The sequence below is a fragment of the Geotrypetes seraphini genome, chromosome 15, assembly GCF_902459505.1.
Source record: "Geotrypetes seraphini chromosome 15, aGeoSer1.1, whole genome shotgun sequence".
In the NCBI taxonomy this organism is placed as follows: Eukaryota; Metazoa; Chordata; class Amphibia; order Gymnophiona; family Dermophiidae; genus Geotrypetes; species Geotrypetes seraphini.
This window is the reverse complement of record NC_047098.1, coordinates 55,482,174-55,506,560: the sequence shown is the minus strand read 5'-3', so window position 1 is coordinate 55,506,560 and position 24,387 is coordinate 55,482,174. Positions and strand designations below refer to the sequence as shown.

The 24,387-nt window shown below is 44.5% G+C and overlaps 1 protein-coding gene across 1 annotated transcript in view; it reads left to right on the top strand.

The window, feature by feature from the left end:
• UBE2G1 (ubiquitin conjugating enzyme E2 G1) overlaps positions 1-24,387 on the top strand; it is a 120,339-nt gene that overhangs the window by 68,308 nt on the left and 27,644 nt on the right. The window contains exon 3 of the mRNA XM_033922283.1: positions 19,726-19,823. Coding sequence (XP_033778174.1) covers positions 19,726-19,823 — 98 coding nt within the window. The remainder of the gene's footprint in view (positions 1-19,725; positions 19,824-24,387) is intronic.

Genomic DNA, 24,387 nt, shown 5'->3' with positions numbered 1-24,387 from the left:
ATCCGTAATATTGACCGTCGGAACACAAGCACACGTCCCATGGAACACAAAGCACACACTGTTAACAAACGCTGTTATTTCACGTGCTTTTAAATAGTACAGCAAGGGCAATCCCTTGATGCTTGGCGGAGAGGTAGCAGCAGACTATGCAGATGTGGGGCATAATGAGGTGAGGGTGGTGCTGTATAAAGTTCTGATCCAGCTTGTACATATTTTAATCGTGAATGAGAATTTTAGCCATCTCATTTGCCTTGTCTTTTTTTTTTTTTTCTTGCCCTCCCTTTTATATTATATGCTATTAACAGGCATGCGTAAGAGGCGCCTTCAACACACGTGTTCACAACGTGCATATAACACACACATACGTTCCTGCTATTGTAAAAACTGTATTTATGTTATCAATGTTATAAATATTATATTAATTTCAGGGCTGAACTATCGGTAAAACTTGTAAGTAACTGGTCTTGACTAGTTGCTTTTTTTGGATCACTAAAAGCAATCACTTTTTTATGTGCATCGCAAAGCAATGTTAGAGCATCAGTCGCTTGTCTAGTTTACATGGCATTTCTGTATTAATGTCCTTATTTGCGTAGCTGGATCGGAGAATGAGCAATCGTGCAGAAAACCACACGGTGAACTGTTTTGTGCATCCGGTCAGCAAATCAGATCGCCGCTAACCAGTCAAAAGTGCAAGCAAAAGTATTTGACCAAATGACATAAATTTTGAAAGTGGTTTTATTTTAACTGAAAGCTAGATTGGCTTTGCACTAGTAGGCGAAAAGAGAAATGAGATCGTAACATTGAAGGGACCAAAGAGACCAATGGCCTCAGGAAGAAAAGCTTAGATGTGCCCCCTATAAAATCATTTCTCCCAAGATAGCGAGACGGTGGGGAGGAAGGAATCCCTTTAGAGCTCAGTAAACAAACCCTTCAAAAAGCAAATAAGCCTATAAAGAATCTCAGATTATATTCAAATAAATAATAGAAATAGAAACTGAAACTCAAAATAGCCGATGCACATTTCCCAAAGGTGACATACTCCAGTTTAATAAATTCAGAACAAAATTTCTACCTTTGTCTTAACATTGCTTTCATCCAAGTATCTTGTCTGCTTTTCTTTTCCAAGGTGTTCTGGCCTTTTTGACACTTTTTTTTTTTTTTTTGGTCCACCATCTATCTTCCTGAGTCTGGGGGAGCCCTGTGAGATTATCCTTAACTTGTAGAGCTGTTGAAGGGGAGAATAGTATTCAGAGGCCTATATGATAAAGTTTAGTTCTCAACTTCACTTTTCTGTAGTATTGTTCTAGATCAGGGATCTCAAAGTCCCTCCTTGAGGGCCGCAATCCAGTTGGGTTTTCAGAATTTCCCCAATGAATATGCATTGAAAGCAGTGCATGCACATAGATCTCATGCATATTCATTGGGGAAATCCTGAAAACCCAACTGGATTGCGGCCCTCAAGGAGGGACTTTGAGACCCCTGTTCTAGACCATCTTATGCAGGGGAATTGTGGTAAGTCCACCTGTGTGGGGCCCAAAACTCCACTTGATACTAATGGTGATCTTGTGATAAGAGGAGAGAGGTCTTGAACACCCCCTTCAGTGAGTCTCAGAGCTATTGAAGAATTTAACTTCTGGTGAGCCTGGGTTGATGGAGATAAGTGTGCCAAGTGCTACCATAAATGGAGTCTCCTACCTTACTTATTCAGAGAACTACAGGCACCTTACAGTGCAGTAGACAAAACTGTCTTAGTAATGTTTGCAAATCTCGGCTCCTACAAGAGTTCAGTTCTTGGAAGGAATCTTTGTACAAAAGATCAGAATCTGAGGGCCAAAAGTCCCTCTCCACCTTAAAGCCCATTTCCCAATAACAGTCATGATGAGCTAAATTCATGGATCACTAGTCAAGTGGTCTAGGGCTCCCTATCTCACCATCACAGATTTTGATGAAACTTTGTGCTGAATCTTACATGACCCAACCAAACTCTGGTATAGTTTAAGATCTACCAGTGGAATTCTTGTGCAGCTATAGCTCTTTGTTTGATCCCATCCCATAACCATGTACAGTATCTCTGCAAAATTTTTGCAACTTTTGAGTCAAAATATTTCCTTGGTTATATAAGCAAAATAAATGAAACTTGGCAATCTTATACAGCTCTTTACAATCTACCGTATTTTCACGCATATAACGCGCGCGTTATACGCGTTTTTACCTACCGCGCATACCCCTCGCGCGTTATATGCGTGAGCGCGGTATACAAAAGTTTTAAAACATAGTTCCCACCCCGCCCGACGCCCGATTCCCCCCCCCCAGCAGGACCGCTCGCACCCCCACCCCGAACGACCGCTCGCACGCGCTCCCACCCGCACCCGCATCCACGATCGGAGCAAGAGGGAGCCCAAGCCCTCTTGCCCGGTCGACTCCCCGACGTCCGATACATCCCCCCCCCCCGGCAGGACCGCCGACTTCCCGACAATATCGGGCCAGAAGGGAGCCCAAACCCTCCTGGCCACGGCGACCCCCTAACCCCACCCCGCACTACATTACGGGCAGGAGGGATCCCAGGCCCTCCTGCCCTCGACGCAAACCCCCCTCCCCCCCAACGACCGCCCCCCCCCCAAGAACCTCCGACCGCCCCCTAGCCGACCCGCGATCCCCCTGGCGACCCCCACGACCCCCCCACCCCCCTTCCCCGTACCTTTGGTAGTTGGCCGGACAGACGGGAGCCAAACCCGCCTGTCCGGCAGGCAGCCAACGAAGGAATGAGGCCGGATTGGCCCATCCATCCTAAAGCTCCGCCTACTGGTGGGGCCTAAGGCGCGTGGGCCAATCAGAATAGGCCCTGGAGCCTTAGGTCCCACCTGGGGGCGCGGCCTGAGGCACATGGTCGGGTTGGGCCCATGTGCCTCAGGCCGCGCCCCCAGGTGGGACCTAAGGCTCCAGGGCCTATTCTGATTGGCCCACGCGCCTTAGGCCCCACCAGTAGGCGGAGCTTTAGGATAGATGGGCCAATCCGGCCTCATTCCTTCGTTGGCTGCCTGCCGGACAGGCGGGTTTGGCTCCCGTCTGTCCGGCCAACTACCAAAGGTACGGGGAAGGGGGGCGGGGGGGTCGTGGGGGTCGCCAGGGGGGTCGCGGGTCGGCTGGGGGGGCGGTCGGAGGTTCTTAGGGGGGGAGCGGTCGTTGGGGGGAGGGGGGTTTGCGTCGAGGGCAGGAGGGCCTGGGATCCCTCCTGCCCGTAATGTAGTGCGGGGTGGGGTTAGGGGGTCGCCATGGCCAGGAGGGTTTGGCTCCCTTCTGGCCCAACTACCAAAGGTACGGGGAAGGGGGGTGGGGGGGTCACCAGGGGGGTCGCGGGTCGGCTGGGGGGGGCGGTCGTTGGGGGGACGGGGGTTTGCGTCGAGGGCAGGAGGGCCTGGGATCCCTTCTGCCCGTAATGTAGTGCGGGGTGGGGTTAGGGGGTCGCCGTGGCCAGGAGGATTTGGGCTCCCTCCTGGCCCGATATTGTTGGGGAGTCGGCGGTCCTTCGGGGGGAGGAATGTATCGGACGTCGGGGGGGGGCATCAGGCTTTCAGGATGGGGACAGACCTTCAAGGGGGGACAGTGCACGGAAGTCAGGGGGGGTGAACGGAGAGTCGGGACAGCGCACGGAAAGTCAGGGCGGGCGAAAGGAGCGTCGGGCAGCATGCGCAGTATACCCGTGAGCGCGTTTTATACGGGTGCGCGTTATTTGCGTGAAAATACGGTATTTAATGGAATTAATGCAGATTTTTATTTTCTGAAACTAGCATATGTAAAAAGCCTCAAATTGGGCTGAAGAAATAGAGGCGCTAAAAAATTTCAAAGTTCAGCCTTCTGTGGCTCCTGTAATGAAGCTATCCCTGTAAAATTTGTTTATTTTGTGACATGACTTTGTTATCAAATATGCGATTTTAACTTGTAAGCTAATCTCGTTACTTTACAATTTAACTTTAGACGTTGTGATTTTTCTAAAAATGACCAAAATAGGGTATTTTCATCCAACTTTTGCAAAAAAAAATCTAGAAACATTTTTGAACCAGTTCTATTAGAAACAGCATGTTTCAAACCATCTGAAAAAGTTTTTCATTTTTCAACATGGGCAAATGCCTGAAAATAAGGGTCAAAGGCCATAGAAGTTTCTGTGGTAACATACATTAACATCCAAATATGGTAGCTCTTCATGTTGTACTTGTTATAGAAAGATTAGGTTACTCACCTCTGTTAATCTTTTTTCTTGTGAATAGCCTCTGGAAGCTTCACCATAGGGTCTTGCATCTATTCTAGCCTTGGCTGCAGAACTTAGAAATAAATCCATCCCCCTCTTCTAGGTCACCTCTCTGTACACTCTCCTCCCAGCTTAGTAGGTAACAAAGCCAGGAAGATCTAGTAGAACCAGGAAACACAAGAAAAGAGCAAGGGGGGGGGATTGTGAGGACTCCCCTCTACATGTTAATTCTGCTCATGATAACCAAATACATAATTAACAAATGCCCAAAAAGTCCAAATTTAGCTTAACAAGAAATTTGAACATCACATCGGGACCCCCCTCTAACCCCTTAACCTTGCATAAAAGAACACTCATGGGATTCTTAGTGAGGCTGGTCAGACTGAAATCCAGCTTATCAGTTACAGGCAGGCAACCTGCAAATCGGACAGAATAGATGAGCGGGTGTGAAGCTGCCAGAGGCTATTTACAAGAAAATTAACAGAGGTGAGTAACCTAATCTTTCTTTCTTGGACAATAACCTCTGGAAGCTTCACCATAGGGACATATCGAAGCAGTCCCAGCACATCATGGGGGGCTTGATGTGCCCGCCGCCAGAACTGAAGCTGCAAAATCTGCATCTTGCTTGGCCACCACATCAAGTTGGTAAAACTTGGTAAAGGTATGAAGAGAGGCCCAAGTGGCCGCCCTACAAATCTCTGTAGGTGAGACCACATGGGATTCAGCTTATGATGAAGCCATACCTCTGGAAGAGTGGGCCTTCATACCAGGGGAGGCGACTTCCCCGCCGACACATAAGCAGCGGAAATGGCAGCACGAATTCATCGAGAGATGGTAACCTTGGAAGCAGGCTGACCCTGACGCACAGGGCCTGCCAAAGTAAACAGATGGTCTGACAGAAGAAAGTCATTCATGGCCTCCAGGTATCTCAAAAGGAGATGCCGCACATCTGGAGACAGCAAAACACAGTCCTTAGACTTAAATCCTGACTGAACAAAGGCGGGAAGCTGAACTTCCTGGTTGACGTGGAACGCAGAAACCACTTTCGGAAGAAAGGAAGGCACTGTTCTCAAAATAACCGCAGATTCCGTGATGCAGAGAAAAGGATCTCTGCACAATAGAACCTGAAGCTCTGACACCAGGACTATCGCCAGGACAGATCAGGACAAAAAGGAGGTGGAATAGCCCTGTACATAAAAGAAAGCATACAATCCACAAGAATGGACACAGCAGAGACGACCAACAAGCTGGAATCTCTATGGGTTAAAATACCGGGAAGGAAAGGGCCTGAAATAAAGATGGGCCTATATTATTGCCCACCCGGGCAAACCGGAGATATCGATGAGGAAACGGAAGCCGAGATGAAACGAGAATGCAAAAGTGGAAACACGGTTATTATGGGAGACTTCAACTACCCCGGGATAGACTGGAGGCTTGGAAGTTCGAAATGCGCTAGGGAGACAAAATTCCTGGAAGCCACACAAGATTGCTTCATGGAGCAGCTTGTTAGAGAACCGACGAGAGGAAATGCCACTCTGGATCTAATCCTAAATGGGTTAAGAGGACCTGCAAAGGACGTTGAAGTAGTGGGGACGTTGGGAAACAGCGATCATAATATGATCAAGTTCAAGGTTGAGGTAGGAGTATCAAAAGGCAAGAGATCCATAGCGACAACCTTTAACTTCAAGAAAGGAAATTACGAAGCAATGAGGGAATTTGTAAGGAAGAAACTTAGGAACACTTCCAAAACATGGCTAACGGTAAATCATGCCTGGTCCTTCTTCAGGGACATGGTGAACGAGGTGCAAAATCTGTATATCCCCAGATTCAGGAAGGGATGCAAAAAGAATCGAACAAAAGACCCGGCGTGGATAACCAAAATAGTGAAGGAAGCGATAGGCAATAAGAAAAATTCATTCAAGAAATGGAAAAAGGACAAATCTGAGGGGAACTGGAAAGAGCACAAGAAGTATCAAAAAGAATGTCACCGTGAGGTTCGGAAAGCTAAAAGAGAGTATGAAGAAAGGCTAGCCAGGGAAGCAAGAAATTTCAAACCGTTCTTCAGATATGTTAAAGGGAAGCAGCCAGCTAGAGAGGAAGTGGGACCGCTAGACGACGGAGACAGGAAGGGAGTGGTGAAGGAGGAGAAGGTAGTGGCAGAAAGGCTTAACATGTTCTTCTTGTCTGTATTTACTAACGAAAACACGTCCAACATGCCAGAACCTGAGCAATTCTTCAACGGAAATCAAGCAGAAAAATTAACATTCATAGAAGTGAACATTGAGGACGTTCGCAGGCAGATAGAAAAACTAAAACCTGACAAATCCCCGGGTCTGGATGGCATACATCCAAGGGTTCTGAAGGAATTAAAGGAGGAGATAGCGGAACTACTGCAGCAAATTTGCAACTTATCCCTGAAAACAGGCGAGATCCCGGAGGATTGGAAGATGGCCAATGTTACGCCCATCTTTAAAAAGGGATCAAGAGGTGATCCGGGAAACTACAGGCTGGTGAGCCTGACTTCGGTTCCTGGGAAAATGGCAGAAGCACTGATAAAAGAAAGCATTGATCAACATTTTGAAAAACACGAACTTCTGATAGCCAGCCAGCATGGTTTATGCAAGGGAAGATCGTGCCAAACAAACTTATTGCACTTCTTCGAAGGGATTAACAAACAGATGGACAAAGGAGACCCCATTGACATCATATATCTAGATTTCCAAAAAGCCTTTGACAAGGTGCCCCATGAACGTCTACTCCGGAAACTGAAGAACCATGGGGTGGAAGGAGACGTACATAGATGGATCAGAAACTGGTTGGAGGGTAGAAAACAAAGGGTAGGAGTGAAGGGCCACTACTCCAACTGGAGGAGGGTCACGAGTGGTGTCCCGCAGGGCTCGGTGCTCGGGCCGCTACTATTTAATATCTTCATAAATGATCTAGAAACAGGGACGAAGTGCGAGATAATAAAATTTGCGGACGACACTAAACTATTTAATGGAGCTCGGACTACAGAGGAATGCGAAGAATTGCAAAGGGACTTAATCAAACTAGAAGATTGGGCGACGAGATGGCAGATGAAGTTCAACGTTGAGAAATGTAAGATATTAAATGTGGGGAGCAGAAACTCGAGGTACAACTATACAATGGAAGGGATATTATTGAATAAGAGTACCCAGGAAAGGGACTTGGGGGTATTGGTGGACATGACAATGAAGCCGACGGCACAGTGTGCAGCGGCCGCTAAGAGAGCGAATAGAATGCTTGGTATATTCAAAAAGGGTATTACAGCCAGAATGAAAGAGGTTATCCTGCCGTTGTATCGGGCAATGGTGCGCCCGCATTTGGAGTACTGCGTCCAATATTGGTCGCCGTACCTTACGAAGGATATGGCATTAGTCAAGAGGGTTCAGAGGAGAGCGACGCGTCTGATAAAAGGTATGGAAAACCTGTCATATGCTGAGAGATTGGAGAAGCTGGGTCTCTTTTCCCTGGAGAAGAGGAGACTTAGAGGGGATATGAAAGAGACTTATAAGATCATGAAGGGCATAGAGAGAGTAGAAAGGGACAGATTCTTCAAACTTTCGAATAATAAAAGAACAAGAGGGCACTCGGAAAAGTTGATAGGAGACAGATTCAAAACAAATACTAGGAAGTTCTTTTTTACCCAACGTGTGGTGGACACCTGGAATGCGCTTCCAGAGGACGTGATTGGGCAGAGTACGGTACTGGGGTTCAAGAAAGGATTAGACAAATTCCTACTGGAAAAGAGTATAGAGGGGTATAGATAGAAGATTACTGCACAGGTCCTGGACCTGCTGGGTCACTGCGTGAGTGGACTGCTGGGCACGATGGACCTCGGGTCTGACCCAGCAGAGGCATTTGTTATGTTCTTATGTTCACTCTCTGTGCAGAAGTAACCGCAACAAGGAAAACGGTCTTGATGGGTAAGATCTTTCAGAGAAATCCCTTTCAGGGGTTCATAGGATGGACGAGTCACCAAGTGGAGAACCAGATTTAGATTCCACGTAGGACAAGGCAGTCTCAAGGGCAGCCTCAGCCTCCCCCCGCAAGAAGCGAACAACGTCCGGGTGAGATGCCAGAGAACCCCTGAAAGAACGTGGACCCAAACACGACAGTCCAACAATCTGGACACGGAGAGAAGAAACTGCCAGACCTTTTCTGAGGCCAGCCTGCAGGAAGTCCAGAACATGTGCCACCGACGGAGCCCAAGAGTCCACTTGAATCCTCGCACACCAAGCCTGAAAGCACCTCCAGGCTTCCGTGTAGACCGACACAGTTGATTTCCTCTTGCATTGAAGAAGCGTAGTGATGATCGCAGAAGAGTAGCTCCTAGCCTTCAAGGCCACACGTTCAAGTGCCAGGCCATAAGACCAAAGCGGTTCGGATCTTGAAGTGCTATCGGGCCCTTCGTAAGCAACCTCTGATGGCAAGGAAGACGCAGACCCCTCTCTGATTTCAACCGCACCAGGTCTGCGTACCAAGTTCTTTTGGGCCAGTCCAGGACCACGAGGATTACTGGACCCCTTTGAGATGCAACCCAGCACAGAACACGTCCTATCATGGGCCACAGGGGAAAGACATACAGAAGTTCCCCTTCGGGCCAAGGTTGAACTAGAGCATCAAGCCCTTCGCTACCGACCTCCTGTCGGCGGCTGAAGAACCTGTCCGCCTTCTGGTTCCCCGAGGATGCCATCAGATCGAATGTGGGATGATCCCACCGGCGAGGCGAACTATGGTCTTGAACGCTAGCCTGGAGAGGGACCATTCTCCCGAGTCCAGAATCTGACGACTTAGGAAGTCTGCCTGCACGTTGTCTACTCCAGCCACATGAGCCGTGAACAAGGCTATCAGATGCTTCTCCACCCAGTCAAAGAGCATCTGAGCCTCCAGGCTCAGCAGGGAACTCCTTGTGCCTCCCTGATGGTTGACATAGGTAAGAGCTGTTGCATTGTCCGAGAACACACGGACATCCTTTCAGTGGAGACACCCTCGAAATCTCAGCAGCGCATGATGGATCGCTTGCAGCTCCAGTCGATTGATCAACCATCTGCTGTCCAATGCAGTCCACCAGCTCTGGACCGGCACAGACCTGCACACTGCTCCCACACTGGAGAGACTCGTGTCAGTTGTTGGCATCACCTAGTCCAAGACTTGCAAAGGGAGGCCTCTGTTCAGAGTAACCCGGTTCAACCACCACAGCATACTTCTGCATGCAGCCGCCAACCAAGACAACTTCACTCCCAATGCATCCTGCTGAGGATTCCACGGAAACAGAAGGGAAAATTAGAGAGGACGGAGGCGAGCTCTTGCCCATGGAATCACATCTATGGTTGCCACCATGTGACCCAAGACCTGCAGATACTGCCAGGCCATTGGGGCTGAAACCATTAACATGCCTTGAATGGCACTCTGAAGCTTGAGCTTCCTGGGTTACAGCAGGAACATCTGGTTCCTGCTTATGTGGAACCAGACTCCCAGGTACTCCAAGTCCTGCGTTGGCTCAAGATGATTTCTTGAGATTAATCACCCAGCTGAGACTTTCCAGTAAATGCACAACCTGGAGAACCACCTTGTGGCATTCCCCCAACGAGGGAGCTCTGATCAGCTAGTCATCAAGGTACGGATGAACTAGCATCTCCAGGGAGTGCAAATTGGCAGCTACCACCACCATGACTTTGAAGGATCTGGGCACTGATGCCAGCCCGAAGGGCAGTACCATAAACTGGAAGTGTCTCCCCAGAACGTGGAATTTCAGGAACCTCATGTGGCTTGGAAAGATCAGGATGTGGAGGTACGCTTTCATGAGATCCAAGGAAGCCAAAAACTCCCCAGGCGCCACTGCCACCACAACGAAACGCACTATTTCCATCCGGAAACGTGGAACCTGCAGGAAGGCATTCACTGCCTTCAGGCCCAGAATTGGTCTGCAATCTTCGGAGTCTTTGGCACAATGAAGTGTATCGAGTATCTCCACTTGGAATGGGCTCATGGCTGCCAGATCCAGCAACCTGCGCATTGTGGCTCACACCTTGCTGGCTCTCTCTGGATTTCTGACTGAAGAAGTCGGCGGAAGTTGGAAGAACTCCCTGAGCACCTTGAGAACCCACTGGTCCGAAGTTATGTAATTCCATTCCAGAAGGAAGGCCGAAAGTCGCCCCCCACCCTGATGTGTGTGTGGGGGGGGGGGAGCCAGAGGACCTGGCGTCATAATTTTCTCTTAGGAGGGACGGGAGTTGGAAGACTGTTGGCGAGCTTCATTTCCAAAGCGAGGTCTGGAGGGAACTCAGTAATGCTGTCCCGTTGCCGGGGCCCAGAATATTGTGAAGAGCGCCACCTCTGGTTGAAAAAAGCTTAGAGCCATGAAGCACCTTAGGCTTTCAATCCTGAACACAGGCCATGAGGTCATCCAGACCCTGGCCAAACAAGAGCAAACCTTTAAGTGTAGCCTTAGAAGAAGAATCACCCAACCCCTGGCGAATCCATAGCATTCGCCGGGCAGACACAGAATAAGCTCCCAGCTTAGCAAACTCTTTCAAGATGTCAGAGTGCGTCTACCAAATAATTCATCCCGGAAACCAGGAAGTCGGGTTCGTGAAAGACAACCTCCTCGGGATCCTGGCAGAGCTTGGTGTGACATGCCTGGGCCACAAAGGAAAGTGACCGCCACAGCTCGCATTCCCACCGCAGCGGAATCAAAAATACGCTTGAAAACAAAATCCACTCTTCCGTCCTGAACATCCTTCAGGACAACCCCTCCATCCGAGGATAAAGAGGTACGCTTAGTGACCTGAGCCACAGCCGAATCCACCTTCGGCGGGACTAAACACTTGGTGAATTCCGACGCCATGGGATATAACTTTGCCATGGTCCTAGCACACTTCAGGGGACCCTCTGGGGACTCCCAGACTTCAAGAGCATTTCCGCCAAATCCGCATTGTCCAGAAATGCAGTGGATAGCTTGGGCTTGGAGCTCATGACTGAACATTCTGCCTAAACCACTTGGTCTGAATCAAGTTTGTATCCACAGCAACTCTGAAATAAGGTTGGGTAGGCAGCTAGACTTTGAAGAGCCTGTTCACTGCATGGTCATCCACCGGGTTCCGGAATCTGCAGTTCTGGTATCTCCGAGATCTGCTTAAGTTTGCCATGTCCGCAGAGGCTGCTGAGGAATCATGTGACAGCAAAGGCACAGAAACAGAAGCAATGGCGGGCACCTGCCACTGACTTTCTAGTGCCCCAGCAAAGGAACAGATTGACATGCTGGACTCCAAAGGCGGAACAGACTGCTGTACTGGAGTCTTGAGTGGGAGAGACGGGCATAGCCCTTTTTCTCATAAAAGCCTGATACATCATATCCACAAATTCTGGAGGAGACTAATCACCAGCAGCAAGAGCTGCTCTGCGGGACTCAGATTTGGAACGCTTAGAAGATTCATGAGACTTTCCCCAGAACTGCGTTTTCATTTAGCGGAAGCCCCCTCCGCGCTCAATTTAGGCATCCCAGACTCGGCGATCACGTCTCTGGTGAAATCAGAGGAAGGTAGGGCCTCTGCGGAGGAGTGTAGTGTGGGATCCACGCATGGTTCACACGCCTTGCGGGCCATGGCGCATCCGCCAGCCATCTGTCACATTTACGGCATGAATCCATGCCATCCTGTCTTGAGAAGGCCATATGTGAAGTTTGGAGCAAAAACGAAGCTTCCAAGTCCAAAAAATACACTTTTGAAAACATAAATGAAAATCCAAAATGGCCGCCATGTGTGCCAATTTTGCCTTAAAAAGGCCCAGAAAAAAACACAGAGAACTGGGGAAAAATAGTGATTTTAGGATTTTACAGGGGGGGGGGAGGAACCAGGACATGCAGAGAAACCACCTAAAACCCTGATTTCAGCACCCCCCAAAATTGACAAACTCGGAGGCACACAGACACTTAAGAGACATGCGCTGAAATGCATTTCAATGGCAGCCAGCTATACACAGACAAGCACAGATCAGTATTTCAGGAGCTGATAGAACTGTATTTTCAGTTCTTCTGACCGCCTCACTTTCTTTGTCACCTCAGATCACAACCACCAGGACCTCTCAGGGGGATTTAGGGAAGATATGTGGTTCGGTTCCGTTCCTGGTGTACCTCCACGGATCCACAGCAACCTGCGCTCTACCCCTTAGCAGATGAACCTGGGGAGAGTTGGCTCCCAATCTGGAGACCCGATCTGATCTGCAAGCTGTCTGTGTGGCTTACTGCAGGTTCTGCTAACAGGGCACCTCCAGAAGCAGATGATTTTTATGTAAAAGTCTGCAATCTCCTGCCAAAGGATCAATTTCCCAGAGTGATTCTGTAACACTTGAGCAATACCCACGGCACGGAACAAAAATAAGACTAGAAATTGAGAAAAAAAATTCACGAGCAGAAGAAACTATAAGTCAGCAGCTAGGCTGCAGAAACAAACTCAGCTGGGAGGGGAGTGTTCGGAGAGGTGACCTAGGAGATGGGAATGGATTTATTTGTAAATTCTGCAGCCAAGGCTAGAATAGATGCAAGACCCTATTGTGAAGCTTCCAGAGGTTATTGTCCAAGAAATGACTGTTATTTTGCATTTTTATATTGGTGACATTGCCTCTAGCAGTTCAAAAATTTGAACCAGCAATCTCATGGGTGGGTCTCTTGGTTTAGGTTCCCAAGCCTGCAGTCTTGGTTTCTCTGTCAAGGTTCCAAAGCCTTGAGCGGGTATCTGTCTAGTTTCCAAGCCTAAAGTAGGTATCTTCTATTGGTTCCCAAGCTGAAGTTCTAACTATCTATATTCCTTAATTGCATTTATTGAATTTGAGCCACATTTTGCCAAAATAGTTCGAAAAACTGATATTTATTTATTTTATTTTATATCCTATCCTCCCAGGAGAGTACTTAAAGCCTGGTGAAAACAATACAGCCTTGAAAAGTGCAGCCATGCTGAGACCAGCCCCAGAACAAAGAAAACAGACAAGAGCACTTAAAGCCCTCTCTCCAACACAGACCTCACTTCTGGTCTGAATCAACCAATCAGTGCTCAGCTCTTATCAAACACAACTGGGTGCATGCTGGGTTTGAAGAGGGGGGTACCTCGGTGCCACGACCACACAACATTTTGATTCATTATGTGAACATATATGTTGTGCCTCCTCGTATAATTTGTTAATGCATATATATTACATTACATTACATTAGGGATTTCTATTCCGCCATTACCTTGCAGTTCAAGGCGGATAGTTACAAGAAAGATACAATAAATAGTAGCATGAGAGAAAAAGGTGACAGTATGACAAAATGTGGCAAAGCATTATATGACAGACATGGTGACTTGGTAGCATAGAGCATTATATGATGGGCAATATAAAGTGTGACAGTTCCTGGTATGGTAGGCAAAATGCATCAGCGTTTGCGATTTGTGACAGCAGAGAGCTGGTGCTCTTCTTTGTTAGGTTTGGGATTTAGGTAGGTGCACTCTGAGGGTCAAGGGAAGAGGTTGGTTTTTATTGCCTTCCTGAAGTTCAGTAGACCTTCTAATGATTTTATGTGGATAGGTAGTTTCTCAGAGGCGCAGTAGGTATTGGGAGTACAATCTGTCATTAAGTCTAAAGGTGGAGGACACGTCCAAAGGGTGTGCATAATTGTTTTTCTTCTTATGAGTGTAGCAGTTGACTTGGGGTGTAGGGTAGTAGTTTTAGCCCTATAAGCTGGTACCAGGTCATAGAAGAGTTTGTAGGCTATTACTAGGCCTTTGAATATACATTGTTTGTCGACTGCACCCAATGGGTGGCGCACAGTGCCAGGGAGATCAGGTCTCTTTATGTGAATGTTCTTCAAGAGTTGAATGGTGGCATTTTGTACTCGTAATCGATGGGTCATTTAGGGGCATGTTGCAATAGTCCATATGGAAGAGGACAAAAGCATATAGTAGTTGAGCGAAATCTGGCTCCGAGAGTAACGTCTTATTTTCTGTAGCTGCCGGAGGAAGATTGGATCAGAGAGCATGGAAATGAGATGTTCCAGCACCCAACAAAAGTCTTGCTTTCAGATCAATAAAATGAATTAGGGCCATGTGAGTGCATAAACTTTATCAAAGCATCATTTTCTTCCAATCCACCATTTGTTACCGTAAATGCAAGAATATAATCGAGGAATAGTTGTGATATTCTCAAGTCTGGCAGTGTAGTGTCCTTATTGGAAGTCCTGGTCACAAAGTAGGTAGTGTCTTGACAATTTACTCGCACAAATGATGTTTGAGTCAAGCGCTACAAATTGATCTCTAGTTCCAGCTATTGTACTGTTTTCTTGCCATCTTCCTTCTTGAAATTTATTATTTTCATGAATTTCTTTTTTTGAGAACAAATATGCTTTTAATTCCACGTATGTTCTTGTCACAGAAATTGAATAGTTCCTTTGGTGTCAATATTTGGTCACACTAATTCTGTCACAAGGTGATTTTCCATGGCTGGTACCATAATTTTGCTTCAGTATTGAAATCACTTTTATGATTGCATAGGTTGACATTTTTCTAGTTCTTGTATTGAGCAGCCCAGCCATTAAAGTAGTGGGTTCTGTTAACTTTTGTTTTTGTCTTCAAAAATCAGCTTTTGAAGACTGTATATACTCTAATATAAACCAGGATTTTTGGGCCCAAAAATGGGGGTCCTGGTTTATATTCGGGTCAATGCCCCCTCCTATAATTTTTTCTAAGGCCACCACCAGGCTCTGTCCCCTTTCTCCTCCCTGCCCTATCATACCTCTGCCGATCCGTAGTTGAGGTGCAGTGGGTAGGAGCAAGCTTTTCAAACACCTGCCCTGCTACTAACCGGCTGCGCGATCAAATTTCCTCATCTGAGCTGCATGAGCAGCAGCAGCACGATTTGGCACTGCTTCTCAGCGCTGAGAGGCTTCCTTACTGGCTAATTCTTGGGAGCCAGTAAGGAAGCCACTCAGCGCTGAGAAGGAGCGCCAAATCGCGCTGCTGCTCGTGCAGCTCAGATGAGGAAATTAGATTGCATAGCCGGTTAGCAGCGGGGCATGAGTTTGAAAAGCTTGCTCCTGCACGCTGCACCTCCACCACAGATTGGCAGAGATATGAAGATAGGGCATGGAGGGGAGGGACAGAGGGCAGAGCCTAGGAGGAAGAGTGTAGAGTCTGACAGGGGAAGGAAGGAAAGGTGCTTGGTGCAGGGCCTGACAGGGGAGGGATGGAGGGAAGGGGGCTGGGTGCAAACTTGACAGGGAGGGGCTGGGTGCAGAACCTGACAGGGCAGGACACTTGAATATTAAGCCGCCTGACTTTTATATTCGAGTCAACCATTTTTCCTCCTTTTTTGGGGGGAAAAAGGGGGTCTCGACTTATATTTGGATCGACTTATATTCTAGTATATATGGTGCATGAATGGATATCGAGTCATGTTACATGTGATCTGTGATGATGCAAACATTTAACTTGTGTGAGCTTCATCGATGTAGTAAGCAACAAAGGGATGTAATGTAGCTTGTGAATTTTCCTAATGAAAGCCCTGTGTCACATCTTGTTCAACAAAAGAGAAATTTTCAGCAAAATCCATCAGAATGATCAATTCGCTTTCTTCTAAATTGACTTAAGAATTTCAAGTATTCTCTTTCATGCTTTGAAACGAAGTAAAGACTTGTCAGCTTGCAAATTTTGTTTGCAGGTTTGCCAATAAAATCATCCAATGTTTGCTTGTTTATTTTGCGATCAGTATGGGCCCACTGTTTGAATTTGATCGATTCATCCTGATCCCAATCCTTGAATGTTTCTTCCGAATAAACTATTGGTGCTTCCTTGCTGGGACAATTTTGGCATCATTGTAGCATGAAATATTTGGAGCTCAAATTGCAAACAGTTTTTTCCATAATTGTCTGAGATTTGCATCTTGCAATATGAGCTTGATGATCTAATCTAATCTAATCTAAACCTTAAGTTTATATACCGCATCATCTCCATGAGAATGGAGCTCGACACGGTTTACAAGAACTTAAAATAGTGGGTAGAGAAGAAGAAAAAGGATCTGATGTATAGTGCAAAGGCAGACAGAATGAGTGCCTGAAGCACAAACACCCCTTTGGTCTGAGCTCTCAAAAATTTGAGAATCTGATTTTGATTCCATATTTGTCACGATATGCCACATAACATCTCTTTTTAGATTGCTCAACAGCAACCACATTATTGTTTTTGTATCTTGATGCCATCGATTTGAACAGAAATGCAATTTTTCTTGCCAGGACACATTCTGTTGAATTTGTCATTTTCATAAAATTGCCGTATCCTATCCTACTACTTTTTGCGTTTGCTTGCAAACTTTTGGGTCAGGCAAGACACAAATACCCTTCTCTTCCTTGATTTTTCTGGCCATCTTTACCATACGTTCTGAAACTAAAACTCTAATGCTGTAGCTTTTATTGACCTACTTCTTGGGGCCAAAGTCAATATTTTATTTATTTATTTTTTTCATCTGTCTGATATTCCAATTGTTTCTTCATTTCTTCAGTCAGGTCAATGTAGTCTTGACAGAAGGCACTTTCTGTGGTTTGACTAGACTGTCCAACACCCTGATCTGCTAGTCCAGTACTTGAAGTAATCTTGTGCATTATCACATTTTGTACTCATTCAGTTTTTTGTTTCGTATAACCCACTTTAGCTCTACTGTACTGCTCACTTTTGGAAATTTTAAAGGGGATTCTTCCATTACAGATAAGCTAAACTAAACTAAGCCTTAGGTTTATATACCGCATCTTCTCCACTGAAGTGGAGCTCGACACGGTTTACAAAGTTTAAAAAAATATGGGAAGAGAGAAGAGAAAGAGTTTACACAGCATAAAAAGAGGGGATGTAATCAGGAGAAGAGATTATTATATGCTAGAGAAAAGCCAGGTTTTCAGTTGTTTTCGGAATAGTTGGAGGGAGTCCAGGTTCCGCAGCGGGACAGTGAGGTCGTTCCAGAGGCCGGTGATTTTGGAGAGGAGGGATCTACCCAGTTTACCTGCGTGGAGGATGCCATGTAGAGAGGGGAAGGATAGTTTATGTCTGTGGGCAGATCTGGTGGTAGTTGGTGTCGGGGCGAGGAAGGATAGAGGGATTAGGGGCGGAAGGATGCCGTGAATGATCTTGAAAGCCAGGCAGGAGCATTTGAAATGAATTCTGGAAAGTACTGGGAGCCAGTGAAGATTGGTAAATAGAGGGGAGACGTGGTCATATTTGCGTTTAGCAAAAATCAGCTTAGCCGCAGTGTTCTGGATAAGCTGGAGTCTGCGAAGACTTTTTTTCGTTAGGCCTAAGTAGATGGCGTTACAATAATCGAGTTTGGATAGGATGATGGATTGTACAAGGACAGTGAAATATTTTTGGTGAAAATAAGATCTAACTTTCCTCAGCATGTGGAGGCTGAAAAAACAAGATTTTGCCAGGGAATTCAGGTGATCGTTGAGGGAAAGGGAGGAGTCGATAGTGATGCCAAGGACCTTGCTTGAGAACTCAAGGTGTAGAGCAGGGCTTGTGGGTAGGGTGAAGAGGGCGGGCAGGTGAGCTAATTTTGGGCCGAGCCAGAGTAATTTTGTTTTTGATTCATTTAATTTCATCTGTACTGAGAGGGACCAGGCGTGAAGTCTCATTATGCATGATGTGATGTTCTCTTGGAGGTTTGTAAGGTTTGGATCTGTTTCGAGGAGGATGAGGATATCGTCTGCATATGTGTAAATTGTTTCAAGGGGGGATAGTTTAAGGAGCTTCAGGGAGGTCATATACATATTGAAGAGAATAGGGATAGGGGAGAGCCCTGTGGAACACCACAGGATGGTGTCCATGAAGCGGATTTGGAGACGTTTGTGTTGACAATGTAGGAACGATCGCGAAGGAAGTTTGAGAACCACTTTAGGACAGAAGAGTCTATCCCAATCTCGGAAAGTTGGTAGATTAGTAAGTCGTGATGCACGACGTCGAAAGCCGCGGAGAGATCAAACTGTAGGAGAACAGCAAATTTGTTTCGGGCATGTAGTTGTGGCACCTTTGAGATTAGGGAAACTAGGAGGGACTCGGTGCTGAAATTGGGCCTAAATCCGTATTGGTAGTGTTGGAGAATGGAGAATCTCTCTAGGTAAGAGGAGAGCTGAGTGGCGACTATGGTCTCTAGAAGTTTTGTTAAAAGAGGGATGTTTGCTATGGGGCGATAGTTCGATGGTGAGGAAGGGTCAAGATCAGGTTTTTTCAGAAGAGGGGATAAGGCAATGTGTCCCATTTCGGTGGAGAACAGGCCCGATAGTAAGACTTTGTTTATGAGGTTAGTAAGGGAAGAGATGGCCTGTGTAGGGAATTTTTCGTATATATATTTTGTCTGTAGTATTGTACAGTAGCTCAATTACTGTGAACTCTTAGATTTATTTCCAAAAGTATCATGTTGAAATTACTGTTTTGATGGATGGCCTTATTAGACCTAATTTAAACTCCAACCAGCATTATTAAAATAAATGTAATTAAACTTTCCAAACCTTCCCTTTGTGAAACATTCCATTCTAGGGAATCTGTCCCTCTCATGGTCTGTGGATTGCAATACACACATTAGAGCATATGCATACTTAGCAGTGCATTAAAGGACCATATGTGTATCCAAGGCTGTGGAGTCAGAACATAAAACCTTCAACTTTTGACTTCTTAATTTATGGTACCACCAACTCCTTTACGTAGGATTAACCAAAGATTTTCTGTACTGATTGAAAGCACAACATACAAGGCATGTCATCATTTGCCAATGTCAATATCAGGCTAGCCATGTTTCTAGGATCCAGCAGTTATCTCCTGTGTGTTTGGGCTTTCTATTCAGTAGGAACTAAGATTGGGTCTAACTCTATGAGCCTTCCTTCACAGCTACTTGGAGATTTTACTATTTACTATTTTCTCTTTATTAACTTATTGCTTTGCATTATAGTCCCCTACTGGGGAATCATACGCCAAAGCTTCTTTTGGAATCCTGCAACCACCACTGGCTGTCATTTCCTGATGACAATGGCTTCCTTATCCAACCCAGGGAGTGCAAGGCTTGACCAGAGAATCAAATTTAGCTCAAGTTGAAAACAATGCAAAATGAAGGAAAAACTGAAGGAGTATGCTATTTGGGTTCACTCTTGACATTTTAGAGGATATATATGCAGAATTTTTGCCCCAGAGGCGAATAACACAGCTTCAGTGTTTCCTGTTCTTGAGGATTTCAGCATAGATATTTGGCCTTTTAGGATGTAGCTTGATCTTTATAAGGAATCTCGGGTAAATAAGTGAACTTATGATGGTTGTTGCAATGTAAAAATGCTCTAGCTTTGAGTGTAACACAGGTTTATTTTGGAAAAGGTTTTATTAGTACTGGCTTTGACTATGCACATCCCAGCTTATGATTTAACATACAAATGGTAATACTTGTTTTCTGCTCCCCAGTGAAGGCGGTGTGTTTAAAGCACACCTCACTTTTCCAAAAGACTATCCCCTCAGGCCGCCCAAGATGAAATTCATCACAGAAATCTGGCATCCAAATGGTAAGAATACTAGTGTTTACAAGTGTATATGTGGTATGGTTGGTTTGTTTGTTTTTAAGAGTAGGTATTTCTAAGAAATCTTTCTGAACGAGTGATGGCTGCTGTGATTTTGACAAATCCCTCTGTTGTGATTTTTACCAGCACGATGCCAAACAAATCTTCAGTATGTTTGTTTACCTTAAAATGAAAATGAGCTTCAACCAAAGAGTTGGTTTATGGATGACTTGCTCAGGCTGGTTTGTAGCAACTGTCTTAGCAAAGTGGCACCACAGGTTGTATATTTACAATTAAATGCTTCAAGTGTTTTGTGGCAGGAAGCTAAAGAAAGTGACTATCTAAGAGCCCTAATTGTATATAAAAGACATATTTCCCAAAGAGCATTATTACTGAGGTTTAGTATAATATTGATTTAAGATTCTCTTGATTTTTCTTTTCTGACATCTTAAGATGACTGTGTAAAGTTGTTGTATGTCTTGGTATAGCAGACTTTACATATTCATGTAAACTAGAAAAACTGAATTTTGGAAATCAAACTGTAGTAGAATTGTTTTTTTTTTTTTAACTAAAAAAGCCTTCATCACCCTGAATAAGGGTGTTAAAGTAATCTATGCCAGAAAGCACAACAGGTTTTTTAAATGTCCAGATTGTATATACTAGTTCAAATGAAAAACTAAAGCATTGTATTGCATTATATTAGAATCAAATCAGATGTCAAGGCTTCTAGTTGAAGCATTGTATTGCATTATATTAGAATCAAATCAGATGTCAAGGCTTCTAGTTGAAGCATGACTACGAATGCCCATATCACCCAATCTAAATTCTGGTGCCACATTAAAATAGAAAGAACTAGAAAAAAACATCCAAGTAATTTAGCGGCTGTCATTCCATGATCACTTCATAAGTTTGCAGCAAACACTTTCTTCCTTTCTCACCCTTCAAGACTAGTCGAAATGAATAGTTTGTCCCCCACCAACAGATGAAGGTGGAGAAATAATTCTTCCAGTTCTGAGTCTGACTCCAGGTTGCAGTCCATGGCTTCCAGTTCCTATGGTTAAGTCTCTTGGCTGGCTGTTTTTCATGACTCTTATCCACAGTTGATCTTGAAAGTGGGTTTTTTTTTTTTGTTTGTTTTTTATTCTCCCCCCCTTCTGCCAAAGCCTTGTGGATGTGAATAGAGAATGACATGTGGGACAGGTACCCACGGTTAACCGCAGAACATAGAAACATGCAGATAAAGGCCAAATGGCCCATCCAGTCTGCCCTAAGAGACCTCACGTGCTTTCTTGAATTCACAGTCTGTCTCTACCACCTCTACTGGGAGACTATTCCACCCATCTTCCAAAATGGTGCTACTATGCCTTTCGGAAAAACTTGAAGACCATCCTCTTCCTACAACACTATGGACATGGATAATATTGACATTGAAGATGTTGCAAAATCTGAAGAAATTAACCCATAGCTACTTGTATTACTTGTTTGAGATACCTTGTATTGTATTGCACTGTTCCTCTTTATTGAGTTATCTTGTATTGTAACTACACTAATTTTTTCTTCAAATTATGTTTTGTAAACTGCTAAATACACTGGACCTAGCAGTATATCAAGTTCAATAAATCCAATCCAGATCACTGCCTAGGAAGAGTCCTTGGGAACATGTTTGAAATACTCCTTAATGTCTTCAGCCTCCAAAATTTGCATCCCAGTTCTTACTTCTTTCCCCTCAAGTATAACACTACTGAAGCATGATCTGACTAGGTTATACACTTCCCCCTCCCTATTCGTGGTTTCTGGGTTCGCGGTTTTGATTATCTGTGACTTTTTGGGGGGCAGGAGCAATCTTCCTACGCTCCTGCCCCATGTATATCGCCAATAGGAAATGACTGCCGTGAGTTCCCATAGTCTCTCGAGACTACGAGGAGAACTCACGGCAGCCATTTACTATTGGCGATATACACGGGGCAGGAGCGTAGGAAGATCGCTCCTGCCCCAAAAGTCCGCTAGACTACCAGGTAAGGCCGGGATGCTGGGAGGGAGGCGGGGGTGGGTCAGAGCTGGACCAGAAGTTATTTGCAGTTTTTCACAATTCGCGGTCTGGCTCTGCCCCTATGCCCCGCAAATACCGAGGGAGAAGTGTAGTACCCATCTCTACTTAAACCACTGCAGGAATTACATCTTTCCCAGTATAGAAATAATCAATCTTGAGTATGTTTTATGTGGGGTTGAGTAAAATGAATAGCCTGTGTCTTGGTGCATTTCCTAAAGAATATCACTGTAGTGACACTGTAGGGGGTGATGCTGATCTAAAACAACCTTTATTTTGTGGTAACTCAAGTTGAGATTTCTTGTGCATACTAAATAAGACAGTTTTGTCTTTTCCTTGTATGCCAACCTCTATGTTATGTCACAGTAGGCTAAATATAAAGCTTGAAAATGATAAAGCTTAAAGTGAAATCTGGACTTACTATTAACATTCCTTTCCGTAAGTACTGTCAGACATGCTATGGACTCCTGCTAAGATATGGAGGCAAAGAAAACTCCAGTACACTCTCAACTCTCAGTATAATAGAAAGTAGAGACAAGATGAATAGATTAATCTACTAACAAAGCTACAAGTAACACTTTGGCCTCAACATTAATTAATGAAATCAACTAGATAAGAAACCCTTATGTAGGCACTTTTGGCTCATAATGACCTTGTTATTGGCTAAGTGTCTTTTCTAGAGGATGACTTGTGCCTAAGTGTCCCTTAGACTTTGTGTAATCCTTGTAATAAAGGTAGACAAGGACCACATTCTGGAAATATATTACAGTGTATTGGTAATATAAAAATGTGTATGTGTGTTTATATAATATAGAAGAATAGATATATTAGTATAGCAAGAAAACTTAGCAGCAAGATTTATCAGTTTATGGTAGAACAGTGAGCTAGGAATATCGGTGCAACTAATAATTCTTATTCCTGAGATATAACTAGTGGTGCTGGCCAAAGAATCACGTGCCAAAAAGGTCTGACTCACACTTAACAATACTTTCTATATCACCCCCTACTATAAGAAGGATAATTGACCTCACCTGTAGGCTGCCTGGAAAAGTCCTTTGGCTCTCTGTCACAGGTCTTTCCTTTCCCTCTTAGACTCCAAACTGAAGTTTCATAGCTGGCTCCTGGACAAGGACAGGTAGAAAGGATGCCCTGGCTCCACTGTGTCTGGATTTGTTCTGAAAGGCTATCAGCACAGAAGCTGGGATGCACACAGCTCTTCATTGGAACTATTTTAATTGACATTAAGGTTCTATACAGTACTGGTTTAGTACTGCACATACTTGTAGTTCTGCTCCTTATAGACACTGAGGACATTAGCCACTCATTGATACTTTTTATTTTTTTTTTTATTTATAATTTTGAATACATTACAATATCCAATACTTCAAAAGAAAAAAGGAGAAATCACATAAATCAATACATAATCAAATATACATACATAATTCCTTTTAAGCCCACATTAATGGGGAGTACCTTGCTATTTCTAATAACTAAAATTCAAGAAAATAAAGGACATTAATTCTTGGTTCACACTAAAGAACCCTGAATCATTCCTTAAAAATAGGGATATTTTATATTAATTCTCCTCATAATCTCAGCTAGGTGAAACAAATCTCATTTATATTTTATTTTTATTCTCTTGCAACTAAAAATTGTTGTAATTGTATGGGGTCCCAAAATGAATACTCAATATCTTGTAACTTAATCAAGCATTTACAGGGAAATTTCAGGTAAAAGGATGCATCCAGTGCCAACACTCTATCCTTCAATTTAAAAAATTCTTTCCTCCTCAACTGAGTGGTTCTAGATACATCCGGAAAAATCCTGACCAAATCCCCACCAAATTTCATTAACCTATTTTTAAAGTAAAGTTTCATAATCAGCATCTTGTCCATCTCGCTCATGCATGTTATTACCAGGGAGGACTGACTCTGAATCACATCCTGTGTGTCTTCCAAAAATTCAGTCAAATTTACCTCTGGTGTGATCAGATGGTCCACCTCCTGGCCAGATTCAACTTTTTTAGGAGGAATATAGTAATTATTTATTGGAAAATTCTCCGCATTGGCCATTCCCAGTACTTCTCTGAAACTTCCTCAATAAAATCTCAGGTGACAATAAATGAGTTACTGGGAAATTGACCAGGCGGAGATTTTTCACTCTATTCATGTTCTCTATAGATTCAATTTTAGAATGTATCACTGTAGAATCTTTAACAGCTGATACCGAGACAGCTTGTAAATTATTACATTGAGTTTCAACAACATTTAAACGTTTATCCAAGCAACCTAAATTTTGAGTCCACATTTTCAAATTTAGAAGAAACTAACTGAGAAAAATCTCCCATTTGTTTCATCGTTGTCCTGAGAAACCCTTCAACCCTGGATATTCCTAACCATATGTCCTTTAAAGTAATATCCTGTGTTTCCTCTGTTCTTGGGTTTTCATCGACTCCTCCAGAAAATATCAATGGTTTAGGTATTTCAGCATATACTAATTTACTAGTATGGGTAGATGAAGCCA